The 11,788-nt window shown below is 40.4% G+C and overlaps 1 protein-coding gene across 1 annotated transcript; it reads right to left on the bottom strand.

The window, feature by feature from the left end:
* Window positions 1–363: 363 nt before the first annotated feature.
* Window positions 364–10,030, bottom strand: mutyh (mutY DNA glycosylase). Its single transcript, XM_076275413.1, has 26 exons — window positions 9,825–10,030; window positions 9,615–9,683; window positions 9,355–9,521; window positions 8,940–9,136; window positions 8,519–8,603; window positions 8,067–8,183; window positions 7,612–7,684; window positions 7,328–7,457; window positions 7,145–7,222; window positions 6,943–7,024; window positions 6,531–6,667; window positions 6,244–6,373; window positions 5,739–5,863; window positions 5,542–5,581; window positions 5,371–5,444; window positions 5,232–5,273; window positions 5,075–5,146; window positions 4,132–4,245; window positions 3,946–4,043; window positions 3,425–3,569; window positions 3,146–3,236; window positions 2,701–2,883; window positions 2,389–2,534; window positions 1,987–2,133; window positions 965–1,018; window positions 364–738 (listed from the first exon to the last, which is right to left on the bottom strand). Exons 1-26 carry the CDS (start codon window positions 10,028–10,030, stop codon window positions 619–621), a joined length of 2,922 nt encoding a protein of 973 aa, XP_076131528.1. The 3' UTR covers window positions 364–618.
* Between the last annotated feature and the right edge of the window lie 1,758 nt (window positions 10,031–11,788).

Genomic DNA, 11,788 nt, shown 5'->3' with positions numbered 1-11,788 from the left:
TCTGCGGTACATCTAGTTTACAATATAACCGTCGTCATTATATATTCTTTCATAGAAATGCATTCAAGAAAATGATTTCTGACTCACAAATACGAAAAGATTCACGTTACTATTAAACATATTGGATGCGCTATTCATATCACCCCCACAAAAAACACTCTTGTCTCTGCTACAGAGTGCAAAAACGGGAAAGATGTTTCAGGATTCATAACTCTGTGTCTGCACATCCCAAAAGGACAGGGCTGAATGTGTGACCCTATAGTGCAACCTATTGTCCCAGCATAGCCCACTCAGTTGTACTGCCATTCCCATTCAAAATAAAATGTTTTCAATTTTCATATAAAATCTTTATTCATTGCTAATTATATATCATATTGAACCAGGAATTAATGTCTTTGAAGTATAAAAAAACATTCTGATATAAAAACATGTACATGGACCTATGAATCTCATAAGAGAATGGTGAACCACGTTTCATTTTTTCATGATCTTTGCAGATAAGGTGTAGACTATCACAGCAATGCATAGGCCAGGAACATCAGTTAAACATTAGTCCATTTTCAACTTTGCACTTTCTGTCTATGATCAGTTGGCCATCAGGAATAGTGTTTCCATTTATTAGTTTGTTTTTGAGGGAGTGAAGAACTTGGTGAGAGAGAGTTGCTTGCCTCCTCCACTCTCTTTAACTTTTTTGGGTTTCTTCTCATCTTTTGATGCAGAGCCTTTCCTTTTATTGTCCTAAAATCATATTTAAGAATGCAATTACATTTAATAGATTGATAGAATTGGTTTACTAACAGGATAAGTTGGCATTTTGTAATGATCGGACAGAGGTTGTTTGCAATGTCTTATCTTTTGATGTTTATTGACAGTAGATGGGATACAGTCCTCAAATAAACACATCACGCCTCTGCTTATCTTCACATTATCTTTAAAGGTCTAATTTAAAATGTTTTACTCTCACCTTGGTAGTACTGTCTCCTTTAGGACTTTTCTTAGACTCATACAGCTTCATAATCTTAAAAAACAACAACATTGCATGAGATTATTACATGTCAATGAAGTTTAGAGCTTAGCAATAACATTAAGCTTAAAGCGTAACTCTCGCCAAAAGCAACCAAGGGTCTTTTTGTTAATGTACCAGAGTCAAACATTCGTTTAAAAGCATAATTAGGTCAGAAGCGCCACTTTTAAGATTGACCGTATTGTCGTTTTCGGGTCAAATGGCCTTTTGAATGGGAGTGCTAGGGACACTACTATTTTGATGCGATCATACTACCACATGTTTCTGTGGTAGAAATGTTTCTACCACATTGTCTTGCAACCTTTTGGCATGTGGCAGTGACATTTTCAGTCAGAACAAACATACTGGTCAAGAGAAAATCAACATTACATCAATATTTGTCAGGGGTATAAATAATTTTGTTCTTAACTGTACATCTGCACAACTAATATTGGATAAAATAACATGATTATTCTTCATTTCTATGGATTCCTGTGAATATTTCAAGACCCAATATGTTATATCTAGCATATAGCTAGCATATTACACTGCAGCTAGAAGGTAGGGAAGCACCTAAGGCGGAGGAGGGTATTTTTTATTAAATTGAAGAGAGACATAGTTAGATTAATCTGACAGTGTAAAGCACTACACATATTTTACTTGAAAAAGATTGTCATGTATTGATTCCCAAGAGTCCAAGCTTTAAAATGATGTATAATATGACTATGCTACATAACAATCTGATGTATAAAAATGATTTAGAATGTTGGGATGGGGGTGGGGGAGGGGGAGGGGGGTAAACAAAAGTTCGACTTGGGTACATTCACAAAAAGACCTTAGGTTGCATTTTGGCGAGAGTTACGCTTTAACAGAGCAAAGCCCATGACAAAAGTTAAGGAGCCATAAAGTGGCAGGCACAGCATCTCAATAACTGGACCCTCCTCCTCACACATGCATGCACATGAACCTGCACACACACGCACCTTTTTCACTCCTGTTGAAACAGCAGCTTCTTGCAAGGCAGATCTGGTGATCCAGCGAATGGTTGGCTTCTCTTCATTTTTATGAGCTGGACACACCATACTATACACAACATATGTTTGGTGGATATGTGAAAAAATATGGACGACCTGTGAAAACAAGATAGAAGATATCCCTTTAAGTAAGTAGTCTCATCCATCATAAATCCCATGAATTCTTTATAGGATCACAAGGTATATTGGGATCATTGTAGTATCAATCATGTCAAAGGGTAGGCTACTACATAAATTCATACTCCAGTTTTAGGTGAATTCCAGGTTTTCTTCAGTGGTGAACAAGCTAAACATGCAATCTTGTAAATTCCCCCTCTGATGTAACCTGACATCAGGTATGACAGCACTCACCTCCCCCACAAACTCCAGAGGCTCTCTGTCCAGTAGAACTCCCAGCAGCTTCCCTACCTCTGCGCACAGACTCTTTTTACATTTAATTTCTGAACTTCCCTCCTCCTCAATCACGCCTGGCAGCTCCCACATCCCAGCCAACAACCCTTTAAAAACACACACACACACACACACACACACACACACACACACACACACACACAGATATAGTATCAGTCATAAACCCAAGTCTCTCATGCAGAAGCTGGAAAACATCACTAACGTAAAAAAAAACAAATAGGCGGAGTACAGTATATTGCTGTGGGTTAATACCTTTACTAGGCCTCTGTGTGAGGAGGTACTCTCTCTCATCTCCTACTTTCTCCCGCTCCAGCACACAGACCAGAGTGCGCTCCACGCGGGCAGCTTTCTTGCTGGGCTTCCTCGGGTAGTTCTGCACTCCCAGCTGACTGTCCCACGACTCAGACAAGCAGAGTTGACAGGGCCCTGTGGTCACTTTATATAGAACAGTCACAAGGTCACAAGTACACATACAATTAGTTTTTTTTTTTTTTACATGAGTGAAGACAGACTACTATACGAGATGGCCAAGAAGATTGTTCTAGAAATCTCTGATGACCCAACTACAGAGTTCACAAACTCGGACAAGTCTATCATGTCTTTCCCAGAAGTATTCAGGGGTCAAACTGAGACATGACAACTATAAAACATGCACAGACATTTGAAGGCTGTCCAAGTGCATGAATCCACAACTTACCACAACTTTCAATATCTGGAATAGATCCATTAACCGCTGGATTCAATTTACTCTGGAGTGTCTTGCATTCCTTTTCTTGCTTGACACTGACCTACACCAGAAACATTCAATGGTTTTGTGAGTCATGACAAGACTTTCCAGTCAAGTTAGAAAATAAATTATGGCATTAGTGAAACATTCCATAAAACACACAAAACACTTAGATTAATTGCATTTTTATAGGCATCAATGTGTTGTTGAGACGTAATGATGGGAGATTACTATTGATCCTATGATTACCTTCTTGAAGGCATGGCAGTGTGTCTTTATGGGACATTGATTACATAGTGGGTTTTTCGGAGTGCACACTCGCGCTCCAAGCTCCATCATGGCCTGGTTAAAGTCTCCAGGTCTTTGTGGGTCAACAAGGGTATCAGCAATCTTCCTACATTGAAAAGAGAGACCCCTTACAGAATACTTTGCACGATGCAGCCAGACTGAAATAAAGATGTACTTTCCGAAATAATGGACAGCATTTAAGAAAAAAGACAATGTTGACATATGGTGTAGTGTTCTTCAAATGCAAATATATGTAAAAGGGTACAAGTGATGCACAACAGTCTGTGGTACCGTAATTTCCCAATTATTAGCCGAGATTTATACACTGATTTTGCAAAATTTCTTCAGCTATGAGGTTAATACACAGAGGGAGTTAATATGCTATTAATATGTTTTTTGTTTTTTTTTTACTCGCATAAAACACTGTCTTGCGGTTTATACACAGGAAATTACTGTAATATCTTGGTGCCAGTGACACTTACCATAGTGCTTCAGTGACAGCTGGACTTGTGCTGTCTGCCCCAATGGCCCGGGCACGACACAAGACACGGATAACATTTCCATCCACTGCACCAGCCACCTGAGTGGTGAAGAAAAAGCAAAGACAAGATGGCACACATGACAAGAGGTTCAACATTGCAAATACTCGAGTCAGTCTGTCAGATTACCTGGCCGAGTGCTATGGAGCTAATGGCCCCTGCAGTGTAGCGTCCCACCCCGGGCAGCTGCTTCAAGAGCTGCTCTGTGGTCCTGGGCATCTCTCCTCCCAGCTCTGAAACCACCTGCACAGCACAGGGAACGGTATCAGACACATACATCAGTCACAGTTAGTCAGTAATACAACTCAGCCTGCAAATAACACTCAGATTGTACATATTATGCAATTACAAAATGTGTTACTTTCATTTGTGTGTTGCAATGAGTCTGATATGTCCAATTGTTGATTGTTCTCTTCATCAGATGATCTTCTCCATGGTGATACACCCAAATGTCAAGTATAATATTGATGCATGCGAAGGCCAATCATTTCTGTTATATATACTGGTTGATTCATGCAATTGTTGATTGTTCTCTTCATCAGATGATCTTCTCCATGGTGATACACCCAAATGTCAAGTATAATATTGATGCATGCGAAGGCCAATCATTTCTGCTATATATACTGGTTGATTCATGCAATTGTTGAACAACATTTTGTTGTTGGTGTGTCTTATTGCTTCCCAGGCCTTTGAATCCTTTCCTCTCATGAGCCTAACTCGTCGCTTAAGCACCCAGGAATATAGGACATATTCAGACTGGTTATCGCATACTGAGTGTAAGTGGTACTCATTCCCAAGGTGATGCAAGGTATACTAGAGCTGTATTTGGAATACAAAGGGTATTCATTTTCACACAGGTTTCCAGCAAATGATCCATAATTAAAGACGACACTACCCTTCATAGGCAGCTTTCATTTTTTCACCTTATTCACCGTTTGTCACATAATGCCAAAAAACATCCCCTCAAGGCAATGGGTACATTAATTAATTAACACATTTTAGTGCTGGTTATGGAGATATTGGCATGAATACAGTAGTGTAAATAGGGCTGATGCTAATATTGTGATGTCACCTTTTGCGATCCCTCGTGCAGCCTTCTCCCTCTTGAGTAATATCCAAGCCCTGCCCACATCTGATTCACCTCCTTCAAGATGGAAAATGAGAGTTTATATTTCCAGAGAACATGAAAGTGAAATGCACAGAAATATAATTGCATTCATGAACTGCACCTCCAGTGTGGCTTCAGCGAGTTTCTCCACAGTGGGCCACTTCTGTAACAGACAACAGACAACGCCAGTGGGTCTTTACTCTGGCTTAAGCGGTAAGAAATGTCTGTAGTTAAACCCAATACACTGTACAAAAGTTTACCTTCATCCACTTGTTATAGTAGTCAATCACCGTAGCCACTTGTGTTTGCTGAAGCATGATTTCCGACACCCACACTGTGGAAAAACACACAGTACATCTATACAGTAGTACTGTATATTCAACTGCTGAGATAAGTACTAATAACCCGCTAGTTAAAAAAAATCATGATACCTGCATATGTTCTGACATTGATGTCCTTTTCTGTCATGGCCTAATCAAGACAAAAATAATATCCATTGTGAAAACATGTGGAAAAACAACATTAGCCACACACACTGTTACAAATGCAGAGAATATATTTTGCTGCACTGTGCATATGTGTATGTCTGTGAATTAAGGTAGACTATATGTTATTTTGGTCAACATACCATCGTTCTCCATGGCAATTCCCTCTTGGTTTGGTCATACCAGCTCAAAAGATTGGACCTGAAAGACCCAATATCCTCTGGATTCTGGAAATAATGGTAAGAGGAAGATTTTGCTTCTATCGGCTCTGGTGAGAGAGGAAACAGATGTCAAGGCAAGCCAAGCAAGCTGGATATGTGTGTGTGTGTACACGCGCAGAACTATAAGAGATATGCATGACTGTATTTTAGGTCAGTGTCTAACTGTGTTTAATTTTGTAAGACTACAATATCAGAGTTATGTTTGCTAATGGCTACCTAAATGATCTTTATAGTACTCTGTCATTGTAATGTCTTTCTGTTTCATGCAGTAGCCTACTTCTGGAAGACAATTTTCCTCCATGGGAGACAATGTAACCTTAACGACCTCGGATAAGGTTACTGTGTCGCGAAGCAACTTTGACAAAAATCAATGCCATCAGTAGAAGTTTAAGCTAGCTAGTTAGCCGTATGCAAACATGTTGTTTACCTTCTTTAACAGCAGACACTTGTCTTTTGCTTCTTTTCACCGTGCCCGTGTTCTCCACGGCCACTTTCTTGCCCTTCTGCACAGCAGATCTGAGCTTGCTCATTATGTAAAACGTCACAAAACTTGAGGGCTAGAAAACCTTAGCTCATTCACTATGACTCCACTCTTACAATCTACAACTGTAAAATGTCGAGCATTACAAATAAAAACACCACGATCCGTGCCACATAAACACAACAGCAGACAGCTTTTGAGACAGCCGACTCAAAGATTGTCCGACTGTTTACATCCCATGTGTGTTCCGTGGATATCTCCCGCCATTTGCTGGGTGGGGTGGAACCTCCAAACATCCAATCGCAGAACAGCAGCGTAAACCCGTCACAGTCACTGAGCGCAAGGGGTGTGTTTTTCCGAGTGATATTTTCTAAGACAAACATTTCAGAGGGTCTACAAGCCACACACTTAAATTTAGCATGATATTTGAGCCATATAAATGACAAAAGACGCATTTACATGTTGAAACAGGTTTACTATGAATCTTAACAAAAGTACATTGGACATAAATGGGTAATTCATGTGTCAGATTTCTGATTCTCCATAGCTGTAAAGAAGAAAATAAAAGATTCAAACATGTAAACTGCCTTATCTGACAGTGTTTAAAATACAATATGGTGTTTATTGCTGTCTCTGAACACATACCCTCAGCTATGTTCACTTTGTTTGAGTGTAAGATGTCAGCTTGGATTTCATCCATCTTCATGTACAGAATCTCAGCGTTCAACTGAGAAAAAAGAAGGCATTTTTCTCTTGATTTTCACCTCATTTGAATCAGAGATTCAACTCTTCCTCTACATGTATCTGCCACTTAATATATGAGATGATTTTACAGAATTCCACCCACCATAAACAACTGAAACAGGGTTTGGCCCATGGCCCTGCGTACATGCTCCTCCACCAGTGGGTAGGTCCGAACAAAGTGCTTAACCAAATGACAACAGATAAGTTAGGGAAACTTGTGTTCTACAAAATCTATGTTAGTCTAATTCCCAATGTGTGTGTGTGTGTGTGTGTGTGTATCCCCAACCTCTAAAGCAAGGCTGGCCTGTCTCTGAGCATCAGCATGGCTCTGGTTGCCCATGGCGTACAGCAGGTGATGGACGACTCTTAAATGGAGCAGTTCGGTGGAGAGCTCCTCACTCCCCTGAGCCAGCATCCTACAGACCAAACCAAAGGGTAAGTAAAGACAAACACACACACACACACACACACACACACACACACACACACTGACACAAGCTTGAGGGAAGCTCTATATCTCTTACAAACGAAAATGTAAGTACACAGACTTACTATAGTGTCTAAAAATACCTTATGGCTTTGGCAGCAGCAGCTTGTTGAACAAATAATGGCAAGGATTCTGTCATCTTTGTCATTTCTGAATCTGAAAACAATACTAGGATTATTCTCAGGGCCATGAATCGGTTATATCTTAATTAACACTTTCATAAGACTACAATAGATATTCTGCACATGCAACGTTTATTATGAACTGTACATAGATCATGACCTTCCAGTGGCCCTTCCTGTTCATAAAGGAACCTCCAATATAGTTATAGAAATATAGTTATCATCAAATATGATGGCATCTTAATTACAAGTTGCAAATTACTGTTCTTAAAAACTGTGACATTACACACTGTTTAAAGTAAGGCATGCTGTTCATCCAGTGTGTAAATACACAGAAGGGTTATACTGGTCATTCTGCCTCCCACACATTCTACTCCAAAAAGAGAACTAATCAGTGGTTGACACTACAGTCTGACCTTCGAGGATCTTGTACTTCTGCACTCGTTCCTTCACAGGTTTAAGCAGAGCAACCAGACCCTTGAGCAAGGCTGGTCTAACTTCATAGTGCCTCAGCTCAGTGATCAACTCAAGAGCTGGAAGAGAAAACAGGTCAGGAGGGGGCCCTAATTGGGATGATAGACAAAGTCTTAAATCTAACTAAGCTCATTTTCTTTTTATATAACTATAGGCAAAATCAATTTCCCTAATTTAACACCATGGGCAAGACCTTAACTGCAAACATCAATGAATCAGTTCAATGCGCCCACATGCCACACGATAGCTACAGTTCATGCACGAGAACGTTGCTTGTTGATAGACATTTCACACTTTGCCCGCCATTTAAATTAGGACTCAGGGTGTCATTCAGCCTGGCTGTTGATTACACAAAAGTGGCTATGAAAATGACAGCATTTGATATGATGCTGACCTTCATGTTGCAGCTCGAGGTGCAGAGATTTGAGTGAATTCAGCAGTGGTTCAACAATACTGGGGTAAGCGACCTTCACAATGTCCTTAAGTGGAAGAGAAAAAAGGCAACCAGTTTCATATAGTGAGATTGAGTAACAAACCCCTCATAAAACAGCCATGTTGTACATCACTGAAAAAACAACAACAAATAGGCACTTAATTATCAAATACTACAATGTAGAATGGAGTAATGGTTCATCTGCACAGGCATAGCTAACAATTGTGAGTCCTGGACAAATGTCACTCTAGCCTATAGTCTCTATAACTCTTATCTGGCATAAATCACAAAAATATATACTGCTGCCGGTGCTATTCCTGGCCCTTTATCCAGATCCCTATGGAATAAAGGGCTCCCTACCTTACCATTTTTCTGTACTTACCTGCACAATGCGAAGGGTCTGTAGAACAAGCTGTTGTGTCTTTGGAGAGGTGCATGGCAGAAGGGCAATCAGACCCTTGTACACCTGGTTTTGGTATTTGGGATTGCCATGAGCCAGGGATTCCAGAAGCAACTGAGCTGTTTCCTGGGTGCTCTCAATCTGTGATGTGGCCAAGCACTCAGCAATGGCTCTCACACCTGTAGGCCTCAACAAAATAAATGATGAATTCATAACAGTTTAAATATCAAAGCCTATAATATTTAGTCTATTTAGCAGTATCATTTTGTTTGTTGTAAGTACTTTACTACTGGCTGTTGTGGAGTAGTAAAGTATTATTCAGTATGAAAGGGTATTTCATGAAGTGACCACCTAGTCCTTCAATTAGCTACCAATGATCTTGACTGTACTTGCATACCATAGCTTTCACAGACGAGTTCTTTGTACTTGCGTCCAGCATTGGACACTATCTGGAGCAGATGCAGGGCCTCAGCTTTGTCCTCCTCTTTGGTCTGATTCTGACCCAAGATCTCCAGGAGGGTCAGGACTCCTCCAACCTCCAGGAACTCAATCAGATAACGATGACTTACATAAACAGAAAACATTAAGTTATTACAAAGGTGATAACTGTATGTGTCAACTTTACTTTCCCAACTGTGACAAATGAATTTCACTTACTTGCTTGATGCAGAGAGGAAGACACCCACTGCCTTAAGCTGCAGCCCTAAACATGTCCCAAACATGTATCTGAATAGTGTGTTAAGGTCGATCTTGATATACAATAGATCCATCATAGCTCAAATCAATGAAATGCAGACAGATGTTCTGATGGGTGGACAATAAATGAACGTGTAGTGCAGTTTTATTATAAGCACAATAAATGGATACGTCAGTCTCATCCAGGCTGTAAGCCTTGCGAGGAATAAACTGGCAACTTGTGCAAATTCCAGTTCCAAGACGGGGCATGTTTTGCCTTGGTGCTGATTTACGAACTCAGTAAGCATGCGACACCTCACCATTTTGTTGCCCTGGTCCCATTCACGAAGGAAAGCCATTACTTGACTTATAGCTGCTTGTTCTTTGCTCGTTGACATCTCCACAGACGGGCTGAACCGCAGTGAAAAAAGAATCAGGTCAGTTTATCAGAAGCAGTAGGGTCAAAAACTGTTGTTGGTGGCGCACACCATTCGCCTTCTGTCTCATACCACTTGCATATCCTGCACCATTCGCCTAAGTTACTGTCTTATGCCACTTACTGTCCTGTGGTACTGTCCCTGGCTACTTTTGTCTTGTGCCACTTGGCACTAGACAGTAGGCAATTGTCAAGCGCCACCGACAACTTACTGTACAGTGCCGTTTATGATGCTCCTACTGCCTCTCTAATTTGTACAGCACAGTTTAAAACAACATGTGGTTGAACAAAGTGCTTTATAAAGGGGAATAATAAGAGTAGTGTAATGTTTATGTCTGTTTATGGTAGGCCTAGAGGCCTTTATCCAAAGTACTTTACAAAGACATAGGCTACACTACAAAAACTACAAACCGCTACTCTGTAGGAAATTGTTTAGGTTTAAGTAAACAACAGATGCGTCTTAGAAGCTTTTTGAAGATCCCCAAATTATAGCTAGAACGAAGAGCAGTATCGGAACTCCCCCTATTACGGTCGGTCCCGTATTTCCGCCGTCTTGCGTGTATGTGTCACTTAATATCCATTTCTATACAAACCAAGACGGCGGTTTCCTAAAGAAACGCAAGCACCCACACCAAGGGTGTATCTAAATTAGCTATGTACCAAAAATGACATTTTACCGTGAATCAAAGAGTTGTAAACAGTGTTGTAAAGCTGCGTGTACAGGTACGCTTGGAGCTCCAGTGGAATTTTAATTTCATGACGGGAATTCTCGGTCTAACCGTTCATGTGCCGTTGAAACGGCGTAAATAGGCGACCCATCAGGCCAGGGCCCACTTCCCCAAAAGCATCTTAAGCCTAAGAGCGTCGTAAAGTCCCTCTTACGAACGTCTTAAGATTTGCCGACTGTTTCCCGAAACCATCGTAGCTTAAGAGCGTCGTAAAAACACTCGTAGATCTACGAGTGCTCCAGAGTACTCGTTACCGGCTAAGAGCGTCTTAACAGTACTTCTCACTGAGGTCACCAACAGGACATACAGATGAATTACAACTTAGAATACATAATCCAACTTACGTTCCCATTCTTTATTGTGTTTAGGCTACCTGTGATGAATCAGATTTTAGCGTGCAAAATAGCCTACATTTAATGGTCATAATAATGTGATGAAAAGCGGACAAAAATGCAATCAAGTTATGAAACGAGACGTTGCCAGAATAGTTTGACATTATCTTTGCTAAGTGAATATTTTATTAGACCTATGAGGTAAAAAGCAGAGAAAGCAACATGTGGTTTAGTCTAGCCTACTGCATCAAAATCTAAGCCTACACATTTCCTCTCTTTCTTACTCGACTTCTTTCTTATCTTCAAACGTGTTCTTAAGTGACACCGCGAATAATTATTGCATGGTGCAACAATCTAATCTTAAACTAATTACAATTATTTATGTCTCTGTGTGGTATATAACCTACTTGGGATGCTTACATGCAGATGTCAAAGTGTTTCTATTTTCGTATTGATGTGAATGAATGTGTAGATCCGAAGTTTAAATGGTAGGCCTATAGCTGTGACGTGCAGTCACCTGACATCACCGTCAAATCAGAGGATATTTCAGAACTATTAACGTGGACAGCTCCCCTTAAGAGCATCTTAAGAGCAGTGCACTCGCGTTCACGCTACGAGCATGTTCGGGAAACAGTCGGAAAAACGAACGATCGTAAGATG

This window comes from Alosa pseudoharengus, unplaced genomic scaffold (genome assembly GCF_046254945.1).
Source record: "Alosa pseudoharengus isolate Yale_2024_CS ecotype anadromous, Long Island Sound unplaced genomic scaffold, YU_APseudo_1.1 YU_APseudo_1.1_scf_11, whole genome shotgun sequence".
Taxonomy (NCBI): domain Eukaryota; kingdom Metazoa; phylum Chordata; class Actinopteri; order Clupeiformes; family Clupeidae; genus Alosa; species Alosa pseudoharengus.
The sequence above is the reverse complement of the archived record's forward strand: the minus strand, read 5'-3'. Positions and strand labels throughout refer to the sequence as shown.

Coding starts and splice junctions, on each gene's coding strand:
- mutyh (XM_076275413.1), bottom strand. CDS start 10,030: ATGTCAACGAGCAAAGAACAAGCAGCTATAAGTCAAGTAATGGCTTTC. Junction 7,223..7,327: donor AGGCCAGCCTTGCTTTAGAG/GTTGGGGATACA, acceptor CATTTGGTTAAG/CACTTTGTTCGGACCTACCC. Junction 6,374..6,530: donor CCACGGAACACACATGGGAT/GTAAACAGTCGG, acceptor AAGGTTTTCTAG/CCCTCAAGTTTTGTGACGTT.